A 21795-nucleotide genomic window follows, 5' to 3' on the forward strand; every position below is an offset into this window, starting at 1 on the left:
TCAGTGTTCAGTAAAGTAAACTGTCCCCAACACTCAACCTTCTCTTTGTATCAACATGAGGTAAGGGCTAGAGTTATTTAGGATATCTTATCATGGATTCAATCTCTTGTCTTCTCTCTGCAGTAAAAAAGTTAAGATGAGTGGGGTTGTGACAGAGGACAAGATGACTGGGGACAGGTATGTCACCCATATGACCACCATGGAAGACACAGTGGGAACCAACCAGCCAGGACCTGAGCAGACAGACTCCCAGAGCACAAGCCAGGGTCAGGAACATTATGTTTTATGTGGTATTTCCATAGATGTGTTTCCGTGGAACAAAGAATATGGAGGTTTCCACCTCCTGTCAGAGTGGACAGGCCTATGAAACAGCATGTAGATCACTGCAGTATATGACACCAAGCTTTCTGGTTTCGTACTGGTGCAAAGAAGCAGGCATGGTTCCAATTATTGACTGACTGAGTCTGTAATTTGATGGCTAGGCCAAATAAGTGAAAAGTCCATGAAGTATAGCTCTAAATCATTCAGATAAGAAGACAATAAGCAGACCTTTACACTCAACAATAATAAAATAAAACACAGTTGTATTATCCCTGTCGTTCAGGAAGTGAGGTAAAAGATCGAAGACTTGTCTGTGCGCACAAAAAAAATATTTCTATCAAATTTTGAGGGAAAAAAATCTAATTTAAAATCTGTGTTAGTGAGCGCCTCTCTTTTAACAAGACAATCTCTCCACCTGACAGGTGTGGTATATCAAAATGCTGATTAAACAGCATGATTAGAGCACAGGTGTGCTTTGGACTGGTACCATTAAAAGGCCACTCTAAAATGCGCAGTTTCATCACAGAACACAATTTCACAGATTGTTGTGTAAGTTTTAAAGGGAGGCAGTTGGCATGCTGACTGTAGGACTGTCCTCCAGAGCTGAACTGAATGTTCATTTCACTAACTTAAATTGTCATTTCTGTGAATTTGAGGGTGGGGGTGTCATTTTCTGGTGTGACCACGATTTGCCTCGTGCAGTGTGACACATTTCCTTTGCATAGAGTTGATCAGGTTGTTGACTGTGGCCTCTGGATTGTTGGTCCACTCTTCCTTAGTGGCTGTGTGAAGTTGTCTGATATTAGCAGTGTAGAACAGTAGAACATGCTGTTGTACATGCTGATCCAAAGTATCCCATACATGCTCAATGGCTGACATGTCTGGTGAGTATGAGGCCATGCAAGAACCAAGGTACCTAAAAAAGAAGAAAGGTACATGAGGTCATCATCCCAACATTCTTGGTGCCAGTTTTGTTGAAGTCTATGAGGGACATATGGTCAAGCAGACTAAAGACATATCTACAGCATAAGTCCTTTGATGAAGAAATGCCTCGACGAAATGAAAGAACACACATCAGAGAATAGGCTGATGATTGATTTTACCAAATGTCACATTTGTTTTTTTGGTGTATGTCTCAAAATGGTATCCAAACATGATTGTAGGCCACTTTATAGGCTAGTCAAATTAAAATGCTTACAGTGGCAATTTTTTTAAAAGTTACAGGTACCTTGAAATATATTTTATTTTGATCAGAGGCTGCGAAAACCAAGTGTACCTTTAAACACGTGAAACATTAGCTGAATAACAGCAAACCAAAATACTGAGTGGAACTGAAAGGGGAGAAATGAAGGAGTGGTCCCACTATGATAACTGAGAGAACTTTCAAGTCTGGCACTGGGGACCAAATGAACCTTCCTTCTTTTAAAGGTTCCTCAGTGGAGGGCAGGAGGGGATTTATGATACATAGTGATACATGTAGTGATACACAAGCATCTTAAGTGATATGCACCATAACAAACTTGCTTTGTGTCGGTTGCCAAAACCTTCATCTGCCGTCAGGAGAAGCAGCGGGATTGTTTGTGCAGGGACCACTTTGTCAAAAGTCACTTTGTAAATTTGTGATTATGTTGTAGCTAACTCTTTCTTTACTTTGTAATGTTAAAGTTTGTTTGCTGTAGCCCAGTAACTGGCTCAGGGCCTCAGGTCACTTGAGGTCCTAAACAGAGGAGAAAAGACCAGCCTTCTTTAAATAATGTTTAACATACATTTTAAAACATTAAAAAATATTTTAAAAACTTAAAGAAGCTCTGGTCTAAAATTTTATTTCACTGTTTATATATTTATTGATTCATTTTTAAAGCTACACTTTTCTTAAATCATGTGACAATCCAGTTGCATTTGAATACCAGAATATATAAATAGATAAGCTGAAATAAATAACTAATTAAATGAATGAGTATAATAATAATCTTATGACATTTAAGTAATTTTGTCAGTTTACCGAATATCAAAATGTGCTTATAGGGGGAATTTCCTAATGGGAAACCATTAGAAAGTCCCTGCAAACAGAGTGACTCCCTGTGAAGTCCTCTACCTGAACTAAAGACTGCTTCCACATACTATCTCTCTGTCCGTCTGTCTGCCTTCAGGCTCGGTGCCCCTATGTCATTCTATGTGCTCTCCTATCCTCCTGTGGAGTCTCATCACCATGGCAATGACCCAGCTGAGGCTGATCTTCTTCATGGGTGCCATGAACAAGATGCTGGAGTTCTTGGTCACCCATGGCAACCCAAAGCGTAAGAATGATAACCTACATGAAGTGTAGTTTTACTTTGTTTTGAGCATTGGGCACCAACACTGTTTGGATTCCTTTGCCATCAATTAAGAAATTACAGGTGAAACAATTACAATCATTTAGACAGAAGCTGGGTCAAACTGATGTTACCAGTAATGCCCTGTACATTCAACCATTTTATTTGTATTTTTGATAAATCATCCGTGGTGATGTCTGACCTGCGGCTCTTGTCTCTTTCAGCTTCAGAAGAGCTGCAGAAGGAGGCAGAGGAACAAGGTAAGAGTCATGATGCTCAGTATTTAAAGTGGACAGACAAACCTTAAACACTACATGGCCAAAAGCATCTCCATATGAAAGCCATTACTTTCATATGGAGATGCACGCCCCTTTGTGGCTCAGCAAGGCCAACAATCAGCCAAAAAAGCATTTGTGAGGTCAAAAACTGATGTTGGACAAAAAGGCCTTGTGTGTATGTCATATAAATTGATCATATGGCGTATGTACGTACATGACGGTCACTTTACCACAATAGTAAGTTAAAATAACTAACCGTTGAGGTTTTGTTACACACATGACACAAACACCAGTCTCCTACTTAAACTGTACTTGTTTAAGCCCACCATCCATCTCCAGCCTCGTCTTTAAGCAGGCGCTATGGTCTTTATACTTCTGCCTGAATTCCTCTTTTGCTGCTGTTATAATTACTACAGCCACTAAAGGTCGCCATCTAACAAGAAACTTAAATATGGGTCATAATAAGCAGCTATCAGTTGAGGAGGATGCCATTAATGATTACATCCCATGCTTTCAGAGCACAAGCCTCTCACCACTGAGTTGATGGATGTACTTCGGAACAAAGAAAAATGTTGGACCATAAGAATCACTGAGGCTCTGAGGTCATGTCTTTGGTATTTTCTATGGGAATGAAGGGACCTGGGGGGAGTTTACCATCTACAGTTAATGGTGTGAACAGTATTTTGAGACCCAGGGTTTTCCAACAGAATCCAATATTTCTTCATATGAATTGTATATGTGGAGAGGCTTTGAAACACTGTGAAACATCATATTGGGAATTAACCCCTTAAACATTTTAGCTTCATGACCTCAATATTTCCAAAATCCTGACCGCAGCTCTGACAATACATGATGTACAGGCTTCAGGCTTCTCCCATTGACTTCTACTTTTTTATTTACCACATGCATTTCTGGACTTCACTGTCTCTCTGCATGTCCTCCCCAGTTGGTTTCTACTCCTCTATCTTCGGTTCAATGCAGCTGCTGTGTTTACTGACCTGTCCTTTGATTGGCTACATCATGGACTGGAAGATGAAGGAGTGTGAGGAGGAAAATGCAAATGCACAAGCAGAGAAGAGGTATAAGGAAGGTTCAGTGACTTCTCTTTAAGTTTAGGCATTATTTTGCTTCATATACAATGTTGTATAGCAGTCAGATAGATGTGTGTTTATTGTATAGGCTATACACTGTAAGAGTGATTGGTTGCTGCCCATACTGGCCCTGAAGAGATCCTTCCTTAACTGTACAAAAATCCAGTCCTGTTGATAATAGCACACGTTCATACTCCTGTATCCACTCATCCTTGTTAGCTGTAAGCCTCTTTTGACCTTTGTCCCCTTCAGCCAATCAGATCCCCCAAAGAGAGACAGAAAAATCCAGAAACTGACCAATGCCATGAGAGCTTTCATCTTCACCAACATTCTATTGGTCACCTTTGGAATCATTTCCTTGATTGACAACCTGCCCATACAGGTTCGATAAATACTTGCATGCCTGCTTATGCAGTGCCAATGCTTGTGAATTTACAGACACACACAGATAAAGAAACACACAGTGATGCTTTGATGATCATTATTAAGTCTGTTCTCTGTCGTTCCTTCTCTGTTAGTTGATGTCCTTTGTTCTGCATACCATAGTGAGAGGGTTTATCCACTCCTGCTGTGGAGGTCTCTATGCTGCTGTGTGAGTAACATCAAGACCATCTTTAAAGCTGTTGTAAAAATGTATAAACATTTTTATAATGGATCTTAAAGGAACAACAATAATCACATGACTCTATACTTCCCCTTTGCCCTAAAGAGCTGTTTAGCATCTTTCATCTCATTGCTTTGGTTTCCACTCTCATCAACTATATTTCCATATTTCAGGCCAAAAGCAGGCAATTGTTTAACATGAAAAAGCTCAAAAGTCACTGTACACTACCTGCCTAATACAAACAGCAGATAGACAGATAGATTGGAGCTAGCTGGTGAACATAGTGGAACATTACGCAGCTAAAGCGACAGACGTTTTTGGTGGAGACCAAATTAGAGCTAAACAGAGCGTCAATATCAGACTGACAAATGGCTGGAAACATGACTAAATCAATGCTAATGTGATTTCCAGGTGATATTAATGTCAGTGTTATGTTTACAGCCGCGATGCCCACAAGTGTACAAAGAAAGACTTAATGCACCGACCAAGCCAGTGTTAGACTGCTTTAATAAGCAAGACAGCTACACAAACTGTACTGCAGTGATGGAATGTACATTAAATCAATTACCATACTTCTGAGGTACTTGTTCTTTACTTTCCATTTTCTTCTACTTTATACTGTACTTCCACTCCACTACATTTCAGAGGCAAATATTGTGCTTTTTACTCCACTACAGTTAATACATAACTTTAGTTACTAGTTACTTTGCAGATTGCATGCTGCATCAGAGCCAAAGTAGGGCGTTTTTAAAATGATTCTGATAATCAGAAAAAGGCAATCCCCTCCCTCCTCTCTATGCCACCACATGAACATGCAGCAGTAATTGCCAGACATAGCAGCAAACAGGAGGATCCTGTTCTCTGAGCATTCATGAGCAGACTCTTTATGGAGTTCTCTGTCCTGATTGGATAAAGTGGGCAGGGTTACCAGAAAAGGTCTTTTCTCTTTTACGGCATAAGCGGAGGAGGAGAGACATGTGTTACTGACCAACTACATTTAATAACAGATACTTTATACACTATTACTTTTTGAATGGGTGACTACCACTTTTACCAAAGTCATATTTTAACAACAACTAATATTGGTCAAACATTTATGGGGGCACTTGGAGACTGAGAAAGCACTCTGCGACATCACAAGATGCTTTGTGGACCATCGACAGATCATGCTGGGATAACATGAGTCAGCCGGTTTTACACTCACTTGTGGAGTCCATGCAGCTCGAGCACACACTGTCACAACAGCAAAAGGGTTCAAACCAAAGATATTCTTGCATTCATGGACATTTTTCAGAGGTTCAACTTTTCACTCAAACTGTTAATCTCTTATTATCAATTAAAATGAAGAAAAAAAGTATAACATTCTAAATAAATGCAAATGAAAGTATTTTGACTAGTGGTCGTACACATTCATTCAATCAATCAATCAATCAATCAATCAATCAATCAATCAATCAATCAATCAATCAAAGCTTTATTGTCATTTAGCTGTACCTACAAAAGTAGTGCAGCAAAAATGAGATTGCGTTTCTCCGGGATCCCAGACACGAACACAGTAAATACACACAGTATATTACTATAATAATTTAAAACTAAAACTATGACTAAGGCTCATGAAGTGCCGTAGTGCACATGCTCCAGATCAGCAGTTCAGCAATCTAACAGCTTGTGGAAGGAAGCTGTTGATTAGTCTGTTTGTTCGGCCTTTAAGACTCCGGAACCGTTTTCCTGATGGGAGCAGTTCAAAGAATGTGTGGAGAGGGTGGGAGGGTCCCTGGCGATGTGCAGTGTCCTGCTCCTGCAGCAGCTTAGGAATTCTGATATTCTGACCCTAGTATATGATGTCATGCTTTCTACTGTTCCCTGTTTTTATGACACACAAGAAAACATACAAACAAACAAGAAAACAAACAAACAGAAAGCGATCTTGCCTGAGCAGTGTAAATAAGTCTACTTTTTTTCTCTTGTTGATTTTTAACCATTTCTATATCTCCTCCCGCTCTAGGTATCCAGCCAATCACTTTGGTACACTGACAGGCATGCAGTCAATGGTCAGTGCTGCTTTTGCCTTGCTCCAACAGCCACTGTTCATACTGATGGTGGGACACCTGAGTGGAGATCCATATTGGGTAGGGAGCACATGCACTCACAATCAGAGAGAACATAGGAGTATGTACTGTACATGCATAGAAGTGGTTTTATAACAGGTGTGTCACATGCACTGACTTGTCTCTTCTTACAACAGATCAATTTGGGCCTTCTCATCTTCTCCCTGGCTGGCTTCCTGTTACCAGGCTATCTGTTCTACCACCGTAGAAACCTGATCATTGCAAAGGCAGAGCGTGATAGGCTGGCTGCCAGCCAATCAGACAAAGTCAATGTACCTCTAACCCAATCAGGTGGTGGAACTCCTAAGAACGAGGCCAATGGGCTTGCAGCCAATGGATACACACCAAACGGGCATACTGTTTACTGATTGGTAGGCTTGAAATGATCAATTCATATGACAGTTTATTGTGATCACAGTTCAGCAGTTCATGAATATACTGAGGATGTTACGAACCCCATTCTGGTTTGAAAACTGTGACATCGTTATTAAAAACAAACAAGACACAAAGATTATAGCCAGTAACAGTGTCACATATGGGAGGGTGTGCATTAGGTTCCTCATTTAAAAAATAGTTTTTTACTTTTTACTAGATTACATCACGTGATAGCGGTGCTTTGCTTTCTCCAAAAACACCCTAAATTGCCCATAAGTGAGAATATGTGTACGTGTGGTGGACCAGGGAACTGCATGCTGGGAAAGGCTCCAGTCCCCAAACCCTTGACCCTAGCAATAAGGGACAAAGGAGGATAACAATTCAAGGACCACACCAGTGTTTCTGCATGTGTAAAACTGTGTACTATTAACCACATACAGTCACTCTACAACAGTATTTCTAACCATGTCATGAAGTGTAACTTTTTAGATCACTGAATGGGCTTGAAACGTCCTTGTCTTAACGAATCCATCATGGTAAAGGGCTAAAATGCGGGCCTACACATTTTCTATGTGACAATATGCTTACTGTTTGTTAAATTGATACAGTTAGACTATTTAGGCATACATTTTGCCCAAAATCACTTGTATTATAAGTGCATTAGGAAGAGTACTCTTCATAGCCAGCAAGACAAATAAATACAGCAGGTAAAACCAGTTTTAATGTTCATAAGGGCAACTGACTATTGTTTTAAATCAGACTTGAAAAACTGGGAATCAATCCTTCAAGGTTAATAACTGTAAAAGACAGTAATAATTTGTTATACTGAAAACATGAGACAATCATGATCATGACAAAGCCTGTTATCTAAAGATAATGAAATATTTAAAGCAAGACTGTGACTTGTGAAAAAAAGAAATGCCACTTCCACTTACAGTACAAATGAAAATAGTAAGACCATGGATGAATTAATCCACTACAACCCACCTGTAAAGCTCAGAACTTAACATGATATCTAAATAATATACATATTATTGTATATCAGCATTATGTGCACACAAACAGAAATGTGAAAGAAGTTTTTTGGTGGGGTAAATAGATACAACGTTATGAAATTATATAATCAGTATCCATATTCTCACTGTGTTGAATTTAAACTTGAATGTCCATTTTAGTAACTGAAACAAATCAACAGAAGACACTAGGGAACTTGTTTTTCCCTTGTTTGCAGATCATCCTAAATATGTTAAGGTCAGGTTTATATGTTGCTCTAACACTACTTTGGTGCGATTCCTTCTCTAATGTTGAAAAATAGATCTAACTCTATATGATTGCAGATAGGGGAAAATAATCATAATTTTGCAGGGTTATAGTTTTTAATTTGCTGGTTTGCATGGCTAATGGCTTCAGCAGCAGAAGCTATAATTGATATTCCTGAAATAACTCCCAAAACAACATGACTGTTGCAACGTCCCAGTGGCAGGCGTATCAGTCCTACAACGTACAGTACGTTCGCAGTTTGGTTAGGTTTAGGCAAGAAAACTACTTGGTTAGGTTTAGAAAACATTTTGTTTTGGCTTAAAATAACTTTGTTACTTATGTAACATCAGTAACATTATGTACATGATGTGACTTAACTACATTAGTAAGTTAAAATAACTGACTTTTGGTTTCTCACTGGACATGAACAGCGGTCTCATAGGTCAAAGTTCTGTGTTTGTTTGACCCAGCCATCCACCCCTGTCCTCCTCCCTCTCCATTATACTACTTCACCTGATTTCCTCTTCTGCTGCTGTAATAATTACTACAGCCATTAGAAAACACCGCCTAACAACAAATGTAAATATGAGTCATTTTTCTGACGAGGACAGGCTGGTGAAAACAGTGTGACAATGTAAAACGCAGCACTCACAGTGATGAACCTACAGGAAAATTATGATTTAATGTATGTGCTATAATGTGCTTAGACTATTGAATGTCATTTGTAATTGTAACATCATGTAGTTTAAAGGTCGTGTTTGTAAGAAAAGTTGATTTTTGAGTGTCATTCCCCACAGGTCAAATACTGAAGCTTTTTGGTGGCGACAGCCCCGACCTGTCATCCTAAAGTGTCAGTATTTGACGAGTTGGGAATGACACTCAAAGATCAACTTTTCTTACAAATATGACCTTTAAGCACTGTTGTCTTGTGGTGGTTTTATTCACAGGACAACATCAGCACAGAAAACAAAGAACTAGGAAGGCAGAAAGTGCAAAAGTAAGTTTCCCCATTAAAGAGGGAAGTTAAATAGAGGATAGAATTAGATATTTACTTAATACCAAGCGGAAAACTGATGAAATTAAATTATTTCAAGTCTGCTGCTCTAGCTGAAACACTTACAAATTTAACAAATGCTTATAGAGGGAGGTACATTTTGCAAGATTTCTTAATTATTTAAAAGCTTGCTTCTCTGTCTGACTTTATTTTAGTCTCTCGGTGATATTTGGATATATATATCTGTAAATGTGACTTACTAAGTTGACTATTTAAAACTAATTTAAAGGGTTTTTTAAAGTTTTTCTCCTGAGCTCAACATAACTTTATATTATTTAATAATGTAGACATGCACCATGTTCTGTCAGTGTAGAATGTTATTCTTGTTGTTGGCAGTTTTTATTTGCTGCTCTTGATCTTAAAATGGTTTGATATGAAATCAGAATCTAGAGATATCTCAGCCAATCACAGCTTACTTCAGCCCAGTGTTTCTTAGGAGGAAAAACATGAGAAGGAGGAGAGAGTTGATGGCACAGAAAATAACCTCAGGAGAAGGAGGTCAATGATACAGGACTATGTGCATGAATAGAATTTCATTTTGACTGAGACACTTGAAAGGTCAGTTGTTTGGTCCTTATTTTCACCCAGGCGATGAATTCAAAGACAAGTCTTCCTCCTCTGCTCTCCTCTCCTCTCCTCTCCTCTCCTCTCCTCTCCTCTCCTCTCCTCTCCTCTCCTAAAGCTTTTCTGAGATTCTGTGCAGGCACAGACTTGACAGATAAAAATTAAATGATAAAACAGACATACACTTACACAGACATTTGTGTGTGTTGTAAAAATATTGTAGTAACTATCAAATAAAGTTTTTCTTTTTGTGGTAGAAAAGTTGACAAGTTGTAGTTGTAGAACTAGCACACCACAATAAACAATGATTATAAACTGTGTTTTGTTAGGAGAGCACAACACGACTTCTCGTAAAATCTGTACAGTGTCAAACGAAAAATGTGACAATTGGTCAATGATAAGATTTATCCAGTGATTACATAATGATATGTAAGATAGTTGAAATGTGTGTTTGTGTGACATGATGTGCATGCTTTGAAAGTGCCATGGGTTGACCCCTACAAAGTACAATGTGCTGATGTTTAAGCGTCTTGATTTTAAGACAGGAAACGCACAAATAAATAAAACCCCTTATTTGAAATAGTGTCTTTGACTTGCACCTGCTCACCTGATAGCAACCTGTTGACAGAATATACAGCAGCACACCTTTTAATATAATGCAGTCCAATACAGGTATTCTGACAAAGTATACAGGAAATTGGACATAATAGGCTTCAGAAAGAAAGTTTTATTTTATTGGATTGCGTTACAATGTGCAGGTGTTGCTTTTATTGTACCCATCTACTGCGTGTTATTATTTCATTCTGTGGTAATTAAGGTCTGTTGGTCACAGCAGAATCAGCTGTCTCAAATGTAGGACGTATCAGATGTTTAACATCTTTGAATGACCAGGGAGAATATGATTTAAAAGAACTGTTCATTGTAAATAACTTTTCTCAAAAAAGGAAGATATATTTTCTGTTATTTGGTTTCTGACTTGATTTGAAACGGTACTTTGATTTGTTGTAGAGAAATGTAACAACTTAAAAACAATTAAAAACATTAAATGAAATTATTGTGTTTCTGTTCTTGTTCCCATATTTCATATTTAAAAATTTTAAGGAATTTAGGAATTTTATTTTGAAACCCCAAATAGATTCCTTGCATTCCTCATAATGCAAAATCACAGCATGAGCTTGAGGGAATACAGATTGAATAATAAAATAAAATCAATCAATCAATCAATCAATCAAAGCTTTATTGTCATTTAGCTGTACCTACAAAAGCAGTGAAGCAAAAATGAGATTGCGTTTCTCCGGGATCCCAGACACGAACACAGTAAATACACACAGTATATTACTATAATAATTTAAAACTAAAACTATGACTAAGGCTCATGAAGTGCAGTAGTGCACATGCTCCAGATCAGCAGTTCAGCAATCTAACAGCTTGTGGAAGGAAGCTGTTGATTAGTCTGTTTGTTCGGCCTTTTAGACTCCGGAACCGTTTTCCTGATGGGAGCAGTTCAAAGAATGTGTGGAGAGGGTGGGAGGGTCCCTGACGATGTGCAGTGCCCTGCTCCTGCAGCAGCTTAGGAGGGGTTCTTGGACAGAGGGGAGGGAAACTCCGATGACCCTCTCAGCTCCTCTAACTATTCTCTGCAGGGCTTTTTTGTCTGACATACTGCAGCCGGAGTACCATGTCGAGATACAATATGTCAGAACGCTCTCCACCACACCACTATAGAAGGTCCTGAGGATGCTGATGGGGAGAGGCTTGTTTCAGCTTCCTCAGGAAGTACAGTCTCTGCTGGGCCCGTTTCGTGATCCCTGAGGTGTTCTTATTCCAGCTTAGGTCCAGCGAGATCTGCACTCCGAGGAACTTGATGTTCTCCACCCTCTCCACTGTGCGGCCACTGATGCTGAGAGGAGCGTGCTCGGGCTGAGACCTCCAGAAGTTGATAATCATCTCCTTCGTTTTGTCTGCATTGAGCACCAGATTATTTTCTCTGCACCAACCCTCTAGGTGTTTAACTTCTTCTGTGTACATTGATTCCTCATTTCTATGAATGAGTCCCACCACTGTGGTGTCATCCGCAAACTTGATGATCTGGTTCCCCTCGTGTCTGGATGCACAGACACATGTCGTGTGTTAGCAGTGTAAACAACAATGGACTGAGTACACAGCCTTGAGGAGATCCAGTGCTCAGCGTGATGGAGTTGGAGGTGTTATTTCCGACACAGACAGACAGAGGTCTCTCCGTCAGAAAGTCCCGGATCCAGAGACATGTGTTCAGGCCGAGTAGGAGGAGTTTCTCCATTAGTCTCTGGTGGATGATGGTATTAAATGCTGAGCTGAAATCAATGTACAGGATTCTGGCATAGGTGTCTTTCTGGTCCAGATGGGTGATGACTGAGTGCAAACTGCTGTGGGTCATGTGATGCAGGGAGGCTGGCTGTGATGTGTGGTTTGACAAGCCGCTCAAAACACTTCATCACAGTTGGTGTCAGTGCGACGGGGCGGTAGTCGTTCAGACAGGATACAACTGATTTCTTTGCTTCTGGTATTATAGTGGATGTTTCTGGGCATCTGGGGACGATGGCCTGACTGAGGGAGATGTTGAAGATGTCAGTCAGGAGATCTGCTAGCTCACCATCGCAGGTTCTGAGCACACGTCCAGGGATGTTATCCGGGCCGCCCGCTTTCCGTGGGTTGACTCTGGTGAGGGCTGGCCCGATAGATGGTAGAGAAGGACCAGCCCACCCTCTGGTTGTCAGGTTTGGTGCTTCAAAGCGTGCAAAGAAGTTGTTGAGCCTTTCTGGAAGAGAAGCATCATCGTCGTTGACCCCCTGCCTGGACTTGTAATCAGTCAGCGCTTGGACTCCCTGCCACATCCACCTGGTGTTTCCTGGTGTTTTAATCCAGAATTTGTCTGATAAAAAGTTGCAAATGGCACAGGGGATGAGGCAGGGGTGAAACACAAGGAGAAATTCTGCATTAAGGGTGAAATTATGGATACTACAGGCTCAAGGGGCTTCCCCTTTGTTTTTCTGTTTCTCTTCTTGTGCAGCCCTACTGCCCCGCCACTGGCCATAGGTGAGTATGACATCCAGGTGTGTCCAAGCTCTAAGACTTAAAAGTACTAAAAGTAGTAAAAGTTAAAAGTACTCTCTCCTCCTTTCCCCTCCCCTCTCTGTAATGTTGTTCATCAAGTAAAGTGCATTTCCCCTCCAGCTCCAGGCAGCAGTCAACATTACAGAACATAAACACCTGACAATGGAGTGAAGATAAATCCACTTTTTAATCCCCAAAGTTTGAAATGAATCTCTGAGCTTTCCTCTTGAGCAGAATCAGAAGTGACTCCAAGTGTTTATTTCCAGAGGTTCTGGCTCTAATCCAGACTCTAGCCGGCTCTAAGCAGTGAGCAGCGGCTCTTGCCCTTACCCTGGTTTTATTTCAGGTTTAAAATGTTTTTCCAAAATACTATGGCTTTCATGATTCTTTACTGTTGTGTGATTAAAATATGTCTTCCTCACAAACTGGCAAACAAAGACTAACTGGCCAAACAATCACTGACACAGAACGTCATATGTATTAGCTTATTGTTTTACCGTCACAAAGTTGATATGTGTTTTCTAATATGTGTTTGGACGGTTAAATGATTCTGAGATCATGATGGTTAGTGCCTCTGACCTAAAGCAGTCCCTCTACAACCACATCTGGCATCTGATCTTCACCCAGAGAGAAAGAAGCAGATACAGAATGTGGTCTGATGGTTAGGGAAATGGTCAGAACTTCCTATGTGAAGCCAACAATGATGTTAATGAATTGCAGTGAGGCCATGATGAAGGAGAGGATTGAAGGATGCAGCCAGAGGCCCTGCAGCACTTTTGGCACAACCTGTATCTTTACCTCTCTTTCCTGGAGGCTGACAAGACAGTAGTCAGGCTCCTCTTGCTGCTTCTCCACTATATTTATATGGCTATATTAGCAATGACGAGATCCCCTTCTTATGCCATGATTATTATCATTATCATTATCATTGTTATTATTAATGTTATTATTATTATTAGACTTGACCCATCCTTTTAGCACCCAGATCTTTGCACAGGCACACACTGAAAAACAGTTTTCTTTGTTTGACCCCTATGGGAAATGGGTCATCACAAACTCATCCATTGTTTTGTTTTTTATGCCATGATTGCCCCTTTAGTTTAAGAGCCTTATGAACTCACATGCCAACTGCTAAGGGGCTTCAACACACACACACACACACACACACACACACACACACACACACACACACACACACACACACACACACACACACACACTTTATGGACCTACAGTGAGTCACAATCCAATTCCATATATGATGTCCTGGTGGCAGGATTTCAGATTAGTTTTTATTTTGGAGCTTGTGTGTGTGTGTGCGTGTGTGTGTGTGTGTGTGTTGGTGAGGAGCTTGGTTGTGTGGGTTTATCCACATAGCCCCTGCTGTCATTTTAATCTCCCCTTTGTGTAGCCAGTGTGTGTGTGTGTGTGTGTGTGTGTGTTTGTGTTATGTGGGCACTGAGGCACTTACAGTCTCGTGCACTTGCGCGCACACACACACGCACACGCACGCAAACATACGTTAGTGTGTCAGTGTGTCACATGAGTGGATTAAAACCTCATGTCAGAGACAGCTTATGTGCCAACCATGCTTAGTGACAATAAATATATTACCATGGCTTTATTATCTATTGCATCTCAGTCAACACGCCCGGACAGTGTTCCTCTGTGCTGGAGAACACATTTAATCACGATTTAGTGCCATCATGACGTTCAGTGTGAAGGAGGTGGGGTCACGGCTGGAGAACCAATAGGATGCGCTTACAGCTTGACTGACACTGCTGTTGTCCAGTCAGTGCTGTTTTATTGCGACCATTCTGCCGTAAGACCCTGGCATCAGAGTTTTGTTGTACTGACAAATATGTCGGCCTCTGGGAATCTATTGGTCACCAATATTATGGATATATGAGGAGAGCATATGCTTTGGGATTATTATAACTTGGTTTTCTTCGTTTTTACTTCCGCATTGGCAGAGCGGCCTGCAGACAGATGCTATTTGTTTTAAAGAAGTTAAAAAACATCAGCTACCACCCCTAGCTTACAGTTAGTTAAGCTAAGTGATTGTAGTAAATTAGCGTCAGACGTTACGGTGGCTGGCTAGCTAGCCAACCATTTAACGTTATGTGTAAATTAGCCCGGCGCTGGGATAGCTAGCCACCAAAGCAGCACGGCAATGATAGAGGCTGCTGGCATCGCCTAATAACTCGTATGGATGATAATGGATGTAACGAGCTGGCTCTATTGATTATAATCACAAGACGAAATAACACGACCAACACTGGCATATCCCATTCACCATCTTTGGACCCAGAACCTTTGTGAGACCCCTCACAGGTGAGGTGTTAGCCTGCCGCTAACGTTAGCCAAGGTTAACCATGAATAGCTAAAGGCTAGCTAATGTTACATGGAAAAGAAGCTCATACAGTATGCTGGTCATACTAGTCATACCATTTATGTCCTGACTGTAGGACATTAACGTGTCTGTGTTTGGTACGGTGCTCGTTTTCTCTCTACCCTGTTTGATCATTTCCATTATCGTGCTACCGCTGTGACTCATTAACGTTATTCGTCTCCACCCTACTTTCATTTCATCACTGTAGACTCGCTGTATTCAGAATTGTAATGTTATACAGCGTCAACGTAACGCCGGAATAGAGCTGAAATCGTGGCTTTATTTTGTTCCAGGTCTGCAACTTAGCGTTAGTAACGTTATCGTTCTCATTATGCGTCCCCACCCCGGCTTCCCACAGTCCAATGTGGGCTGATATCTTTCAGTGGTGTGCACTGGACGTTGTGCCAAATTCAATTTCCTGAATTTGGTTGGAAACAGCTGTGCTGCTTATCGATAATCAAACCCAGAAACCACTGCACAGTAATACATGCACGCCGATTTACAGAGTGGATCCACAAGGATCGAGACAGGGGTTAGATATTGTGGTGAAACATGTACGTGTGCCTATCACAACCAGCACACTACATTTCTACATGTTCACTGTAGTTTTGCGTGGCGTTTGTCCGTCTGGACAGAGGATGGTATATCATTGCCTAGCTGAATCGAGTCAACTGAGCTGTCAAACCAAGCCTGCTGGGCCTTGTGACTGAATCAGTCAGGGCTTGCCTGTCACCTACCTGGCTTATCTGTATCTATAATGCATTTTCTGCCTGCATTTGAGATATTCGTCAGCTTTCCCACTCTAAATAGTCAGTTTGCTCAACGCTTCCAAATTTGATTAAACTTGCAATCCAAAATTGGAGACTCGTGGTCAGGAAACAAGGCTGTTGGCATCTATGGCTAAAAGCCATCCTTTTGCCGATTTGGTGCATATTCCGAGGATCCACTGCTGTTGTGAGGCGCTGCCGTGACTGCAGCGGGCCATACACACCCAGGATTTGTGTGTGTGAGTGCTGGAGATGCTGTAGGCTTCTCTGGACATAAGAAGGTGCCATTGTGTCTGAGGATTTTCTAACATTGACAGCATAGGAGGGTAGAGACTCTGCCTGTAAGGATGCACAGTGGTTTAGATCAAGAGGATCATAAATCTGATGGAGAGGACCCTTGGTTGAATGAGGAAATAACCATTATTATTTAATCTTGATGGAGCTTGGAGAAATGCAGATGAACCTGTGTAGGTTCAGATTTTCACTGCAATATAGATTTGAGTGAATTGAGAGCATTGAATAAGGTAAACCATCTCATTCAGTGTGTAGTCCCTGAGTGTGATAGCCTGGGATTTATTGAATGGTTTGCTTTCATAAATGCAATCCTAGATTTTTACAGCCTGTCAAAACAGATGTATCCCTTATCACACAATGGTGTGGTAAGTATTGGGCATTGTGTCACTTGATGTTCCATTTGACAGAGTTGCATACCTTGATGCTGGCGTTGACATGTCATAATGGGGCCCTCTATGGCTGCCTGCCACTTAGTTTTCATGACAGGCTGCATGTGTATAGGGTAGTGTTGTCACGATATTGAAATTTCTAACTTTGATACAATCTATTGAAGTGTATCGATATGCGATACTATGACGATACCACAGGGAAAAATTGACACAACTTTGAAGGCATAAAACTTTTGATTTTTATTGAAAGATAAATATAGCAAGGCTTGTGTACTGTGTTATAAGATCAGCAGCATTTAAAGCATTGGGTGTGAGGAGGCTGGCCAATATTGGCACTGCAGCAGTGTGTGTGCAGACTTGCTGTCAGGGAGAAGATAGCACGTTAAAGCACAGCTGCTGTAATACTATAATAAATAAAGTATATTAATGGTAAATGAAAATGAGTATTGAAATGCTTTCAAATATTCAGTATTAATATTTATTGATATTTCTATAGCATTAATGTAGGGATGGATAGTGTTAAGATTTTATCGATACTGCTACTCTTATTGATCAGTTATTATCGGTTCGTTTTTTATCTGTTTCCTGTATTCTTATTGGTAATCTTTGTCATTACAAAAAAAGATAATGAATAAATAACTTATTCATAGTTTTAACTATGCCTGTATTGTTTCTAGAGCAGCAATAGTAATAAAACAACAACAAAATCACTATAACATCAATATCTCAGTAGAAATAGGCCTACACTCTCAACTATATAAAATTCCTTTAATCAAAATACTGAGTTAAGTTTAGAAAGAGTGAGGAACACAGATATCAGTCAGTATTGGTCCTCTTCTGTCTGCCTGCAGGTGCCGCTGGTAGAGGGACGAGGGGCTGCTTTGTGTCAGCACCTGGCTACTGCTTGTATCTGGTTATTTTAATCTCTGTCAGAAGATTGGTAAAATGTACACTGATGTAAAGTGCCTGTAACTCCAAACTCAAAGTACTTTTACCTTGTTTTATTTTGAAAATTGACCAGATGCACTATCCCTTCTGCTGCCTGACTTCCTGTCTGGCTTGCTCTGCTCTATGCAGCTTGACGCAGCTGCTGAGTCCGGTCCATCTATCCCCTCAGTCACAAATGCCTTGCTGGCAGAACCTTGCAAATATGTTGTACTAGTTAAACCAAGAGGGCACGGAAAATCCAAATTGATACTGGCAGGAGGAGAGCTAGTTAGCTGTTAGCAGCCAGTGAGCGGCAGAGTCCTGCGTTGTGTGTGGCCATAGCACTTTAGTGACACATAGAGAATCTGTCTCATGTGTTTTTCTGATCAGCTCTTTTTAATTGGACTGAGCAATGTGGCCTTAAAATGATATCATGATATACATCTCGATATTTTGAAATCTCCTCAACAGCACTTCATAGATGCTAGGACTGGGCAACAAAATCAAATATGACAATATTTTTTACCAAATACCTCAATTAGAGATGTTCCGAAACCATTTTTTCCTTCCTGATACCAAGTCTGATACCTGGGCTTTGGGTATCGGCCGATCCCAGTGCCTGTCTTTTAACAGCTGTATATACTACTAACCCTGGATGGATGTGATATGATTGCTATCATTGTTGTGTGGCATACAACATTTCATTTATTATCTATTTTGACAGTCTGGAAAAAAAGAAGGAAAAAAAAGAAATCTAGGAAGAAATAACAAGTGTAGCCACTTTTTCAGTGGAACATTTTTAAAACAGTAGTGCAACAGCAACTGAAATGAATCTAGGAATAATTAATTCCCATAAAACTTACTCAGGGAACTCGTTTGCTCGCAGCACCGCACTTTGAAGGCCAAATGTTGACAGCGATACTGTGTCCACCCTGTGTGCACACTCAGCAAAGACATGGGGCACATGGAGGTCCAGGTCAGTAGGAAAGCTGATTGCCTGCACGTCTTTCAGCCTACATGCAACGTGTTTCCTCACTGTCTCATAAAGTTTGGGGAGAGCAGTTTTGCCATGCTAGTTCACGTGATGTGTCTTCAAACGCTTTGAGTTTGCTGCTGTTGAAATTGGCAACAGTCATGCCATCCCTCCAAATTCAGCCTTGCATACTGAACATGTCGCTGTGATAATGGTGGGGTAATCCAGAGTCAACTATTGCCAAATAGCTGACATTTTGCTAGCTCCGTCTGACTCATGTGCAGTATACTTCTTCTTCGCTGCTCTAAAAACAGTAGTTGCCAGGGGCAGCACAGCGCAACTTCCTGTGTTGGCTTTTAGAGCACCGAAGAAGAATTGATTTCCGGTGTGTAAGCAGAGCTATCAATCTCAAAGATCTTCAAGCTCATGAGCAGGTCAGCATCTAAAGTAGAACATTACTGGTGATGTCAGTAGCTCCTTTAGTTAGAAAATGCGGCACATTTGCAGCCAGGTAAAGGCTGCAATCTGCCGTCTTGTCCATCTGAAACGGAGGTGTAATATTCCTCCTTTTCAAAAAAGCCGCCACTGGGGTAGGCGTAAACATGTGACATGACGTGAAGCACGAAGTTGGGCGTGACGAGTGATCTGGTTATTGACGATTCTCTCAGCTGTGATGGTTAGCATCTCCCGGATCTCAGCGGCTTTCCAGTTGCTCATCTTGACGTCCGCGGATGAAGCGATGAACTGACAGCTGTGATCAGCTGTTTCCTGCTTTTAAAACTCCCGGCTGTGGGTCGCACAACAGTGCACGTCATCGACACCTCCGCCCATGTCACGCAATTGCCGGGACATCGACGCCTTGGATTTACATAGCAATGGAGGTGGCAAAAAGTGCCACCTCATATGGTGGTGGCACCATATCGGTGGTATCGGATCGGTGCATAGACTCACGTACTCGGTGATACCGAGACCTGCATTTTCTGCAGTATCGGCAGCATTTCGGATACTGGATATCGGAATCGAAACAACTCTAACCTCAATATTGATATTGTAACAATATTGTAGGGATGAATATTGGTACTAATAAGACACTGAGATTTTCTATAAATTATCATCAGTATTGTGGATATAATGGCTAATGGCAAGTATTAGAACAGTCTGCTAAGTTCAGAAAGTGACATCACTTAACTGCAATGCAGCCTTTAAAACCAGGAAAAGACAACATTTATGCCATTTATGTCACAGTACAGCGATATTCAAAATCTAAGATGGTAAAGTAATTAGAGCCTGACCGATATATCGGCCAGCTGATATATCGGTCGGGCTCTAAAAGTAATTATCTCGAAGATTTTCATGTAAATAAATATCTGTTAAGTCACTAACTATTGCTGAATGAGGTAACACAATGATGATTGAGCCTGTGGCCCACTGATGAAAGCCCTTGCATTTGCTGTAATACCATATATGTACACTGGCTGTCAACCTTCCCGGAAAATATCATGAACGGCGCAAAGTTAGTGACGCGTTCACCCAGCAGTGGTTGGTCGGCCAGAGAGAGTAGGTGGTTCACACGCAACATCACAGTTTGTTTGTCCTGGTCTCTGCTAGCGTTGGGAGTAATCAGTTAACGGTGCTGTTAACAGTCGTGGCTGAACAAAAAAACAAAACAAAGAAAAGACCAAAAACAGTGGACGATGAAACTTTTAAAAAAGGTGCAAATGGCTTTCATGTGGTGTTGTTATGGAGGCGTGGCAAAGCTGACAACTGACTGATGTCACACAGGCGACACCAGATCTCTTGGAAGCAGTGAGGTCCAAAAATACACATGCAATTGGCGCTTCTGGAAATCATGGAGATTGCCACTTTAAGTCTCATATCACGATAACAATGTAATATCAATATATTGCCCATAACAAGCTTTATTAAAAAACAAAATCCTTACTGGATAAACATTTACAAAAACTGGTCAATTCCTTAATTTATTAGTCAATTATTGTCTTTGAATAAATTAAATTAATTCTCAAGAACAGATTATGTAATTGAGTATTAATTGCATCCGTACTAAAGACCCAGTTTTCAGAGCTTAGCTCATGTACCTAAGTGTAGGACACAAGATACAGTAATTGGGCTATAGACCTGCTGTCAGAGGAGATTTTATTTATTTTCTTTGACTTTGTAGACTTTGAAAAGGCTGAAACACTAGCAGGAACATGAACACAGGTTGAGGCAGAGCGAAAGAGAGAGAAAGAGGGGGAGAGCAATTAATGCTGATGAATGGGGCAGCAATAATAGATTAAGTGTAGGATGACAGGCCCATCCATCATGCCTGGCCTGAACAGGTGCACTCATCTGATTTATTGATTGAAAGGTTGAAGTCTTGAGTCCATAAAGTGAACAACTGTGTACAGGGACTTTGTCTCCCTGCCTGTCTTTGTCTCTGCAAACAGCTCTCTGGTTAAGCTGCTGAGCTGTGAGTGCTCTGTGATGAATCAAAGAGGGTGGAGAGTGGCAGCTTATTAGCTGTACTGAGATTTCGGTCCTGCAAAGCAAAGCAAAGCAAAATAAAAACAGTAAAGAAAATGTAAAAATTAAACTAAACACTAAAAATAACATTGGTTTAAAACAAATAAAACGCACCATATCTACACTTTATATACATTTTCTGGTAAATGCTGCTAACACTTGAGAATGAGAATGTGTTCTAACTGCAAACCAACCGCTCCAGTGTTCGAGTGGAGTTGAGCTGAGACCTCCCCTCTGCAGGTTATCTCAGCCCAGAGAGTGTGATTGCTGTGTTCACATGTGCCCAAACAACTGTGAATACTCCTCAAGTCTCTGCTAGAATTGTTATCAAGCACTTGTGACTCAGGTGATTTGTATTGTGTTAATGAAAGTGAATGTAGATGTAGAAGTACTTCATCTCTGGAAAGATGGCCTTTGCGTAAAACTCTTATAACTACTACTAACTAGTATGTAGTATGTACCAATGCATT

At 40.8% G+C, this 21795-nt stretch overlaps 2 protein-coding genes across 3 annotated transcripts in view; both read left to right on the forward strand.

Moving 5' to 3' along the window:
- slc43a1b (solute carrier family 43 member 1b) overlaps nt 1-11018 on the forward strand; it is a 27443-nt gene extending 16425 nt beyond the window's left edge. Inside the window, exons 8-15 of the mRNA XM_073476839.1 lie at nt 124-266; nt 2472-2618; nt 2858-2893; nt 3858-3990; nt 4255-4384; nt 4521-4594; nt 6612-6735; nt 6852-11018. Coding sequence (XP_073332940.1) covers nt 124-266; nt 2472-2618; nt 2858-2893; nt 3858-3990; nt 4255-4384; nt 4521-4594; nt 6612-6735; nt 6852-7082 — 1018 coding nt within the window. The 3' untranslated portion in view covers nt 7083-11018. The remainder of the gene's footprint in view (nt 1-123; nt 267-2471; nt 2619-2857; nt 2894-3857; nt 3991-4254; nt 4385-4520; nt 4595-6611; nt 6736-6851) is intronic.
- Nucleotides 11019-14956: 3938 nt separating this feature from the next.
- zdhhc5a (zDHHC palmitoyltransferase 5a) overlaps nt 14957-21795 on the forward strand; it is a 29857-nt gene continuing 23018 nt past the window's right edge. For both annotated transcript variants that reach the window (XM_073476888.1, XM_073476897.1), the window contains exon 1: nt 14957-15394. The gene's annotated coding sequence lies outside the window, so the exon portion shown is untranslated. The remainder of the gene's footprint in view (nt 15395-21795) is intronic.

Source organism: Pagrus major, chromosome 1 (assembly GCF_040436345.1).
Source record: "Pagrus major chromosome 1, Pma_NU_1.0".
Classification (NCBI taxonomy): domain Eukaryota; kingdom Metazoa; phylum Chordata; class Actinopteri; order Spariformes; family Sparidae; genus Pagrus; species Pagrus major.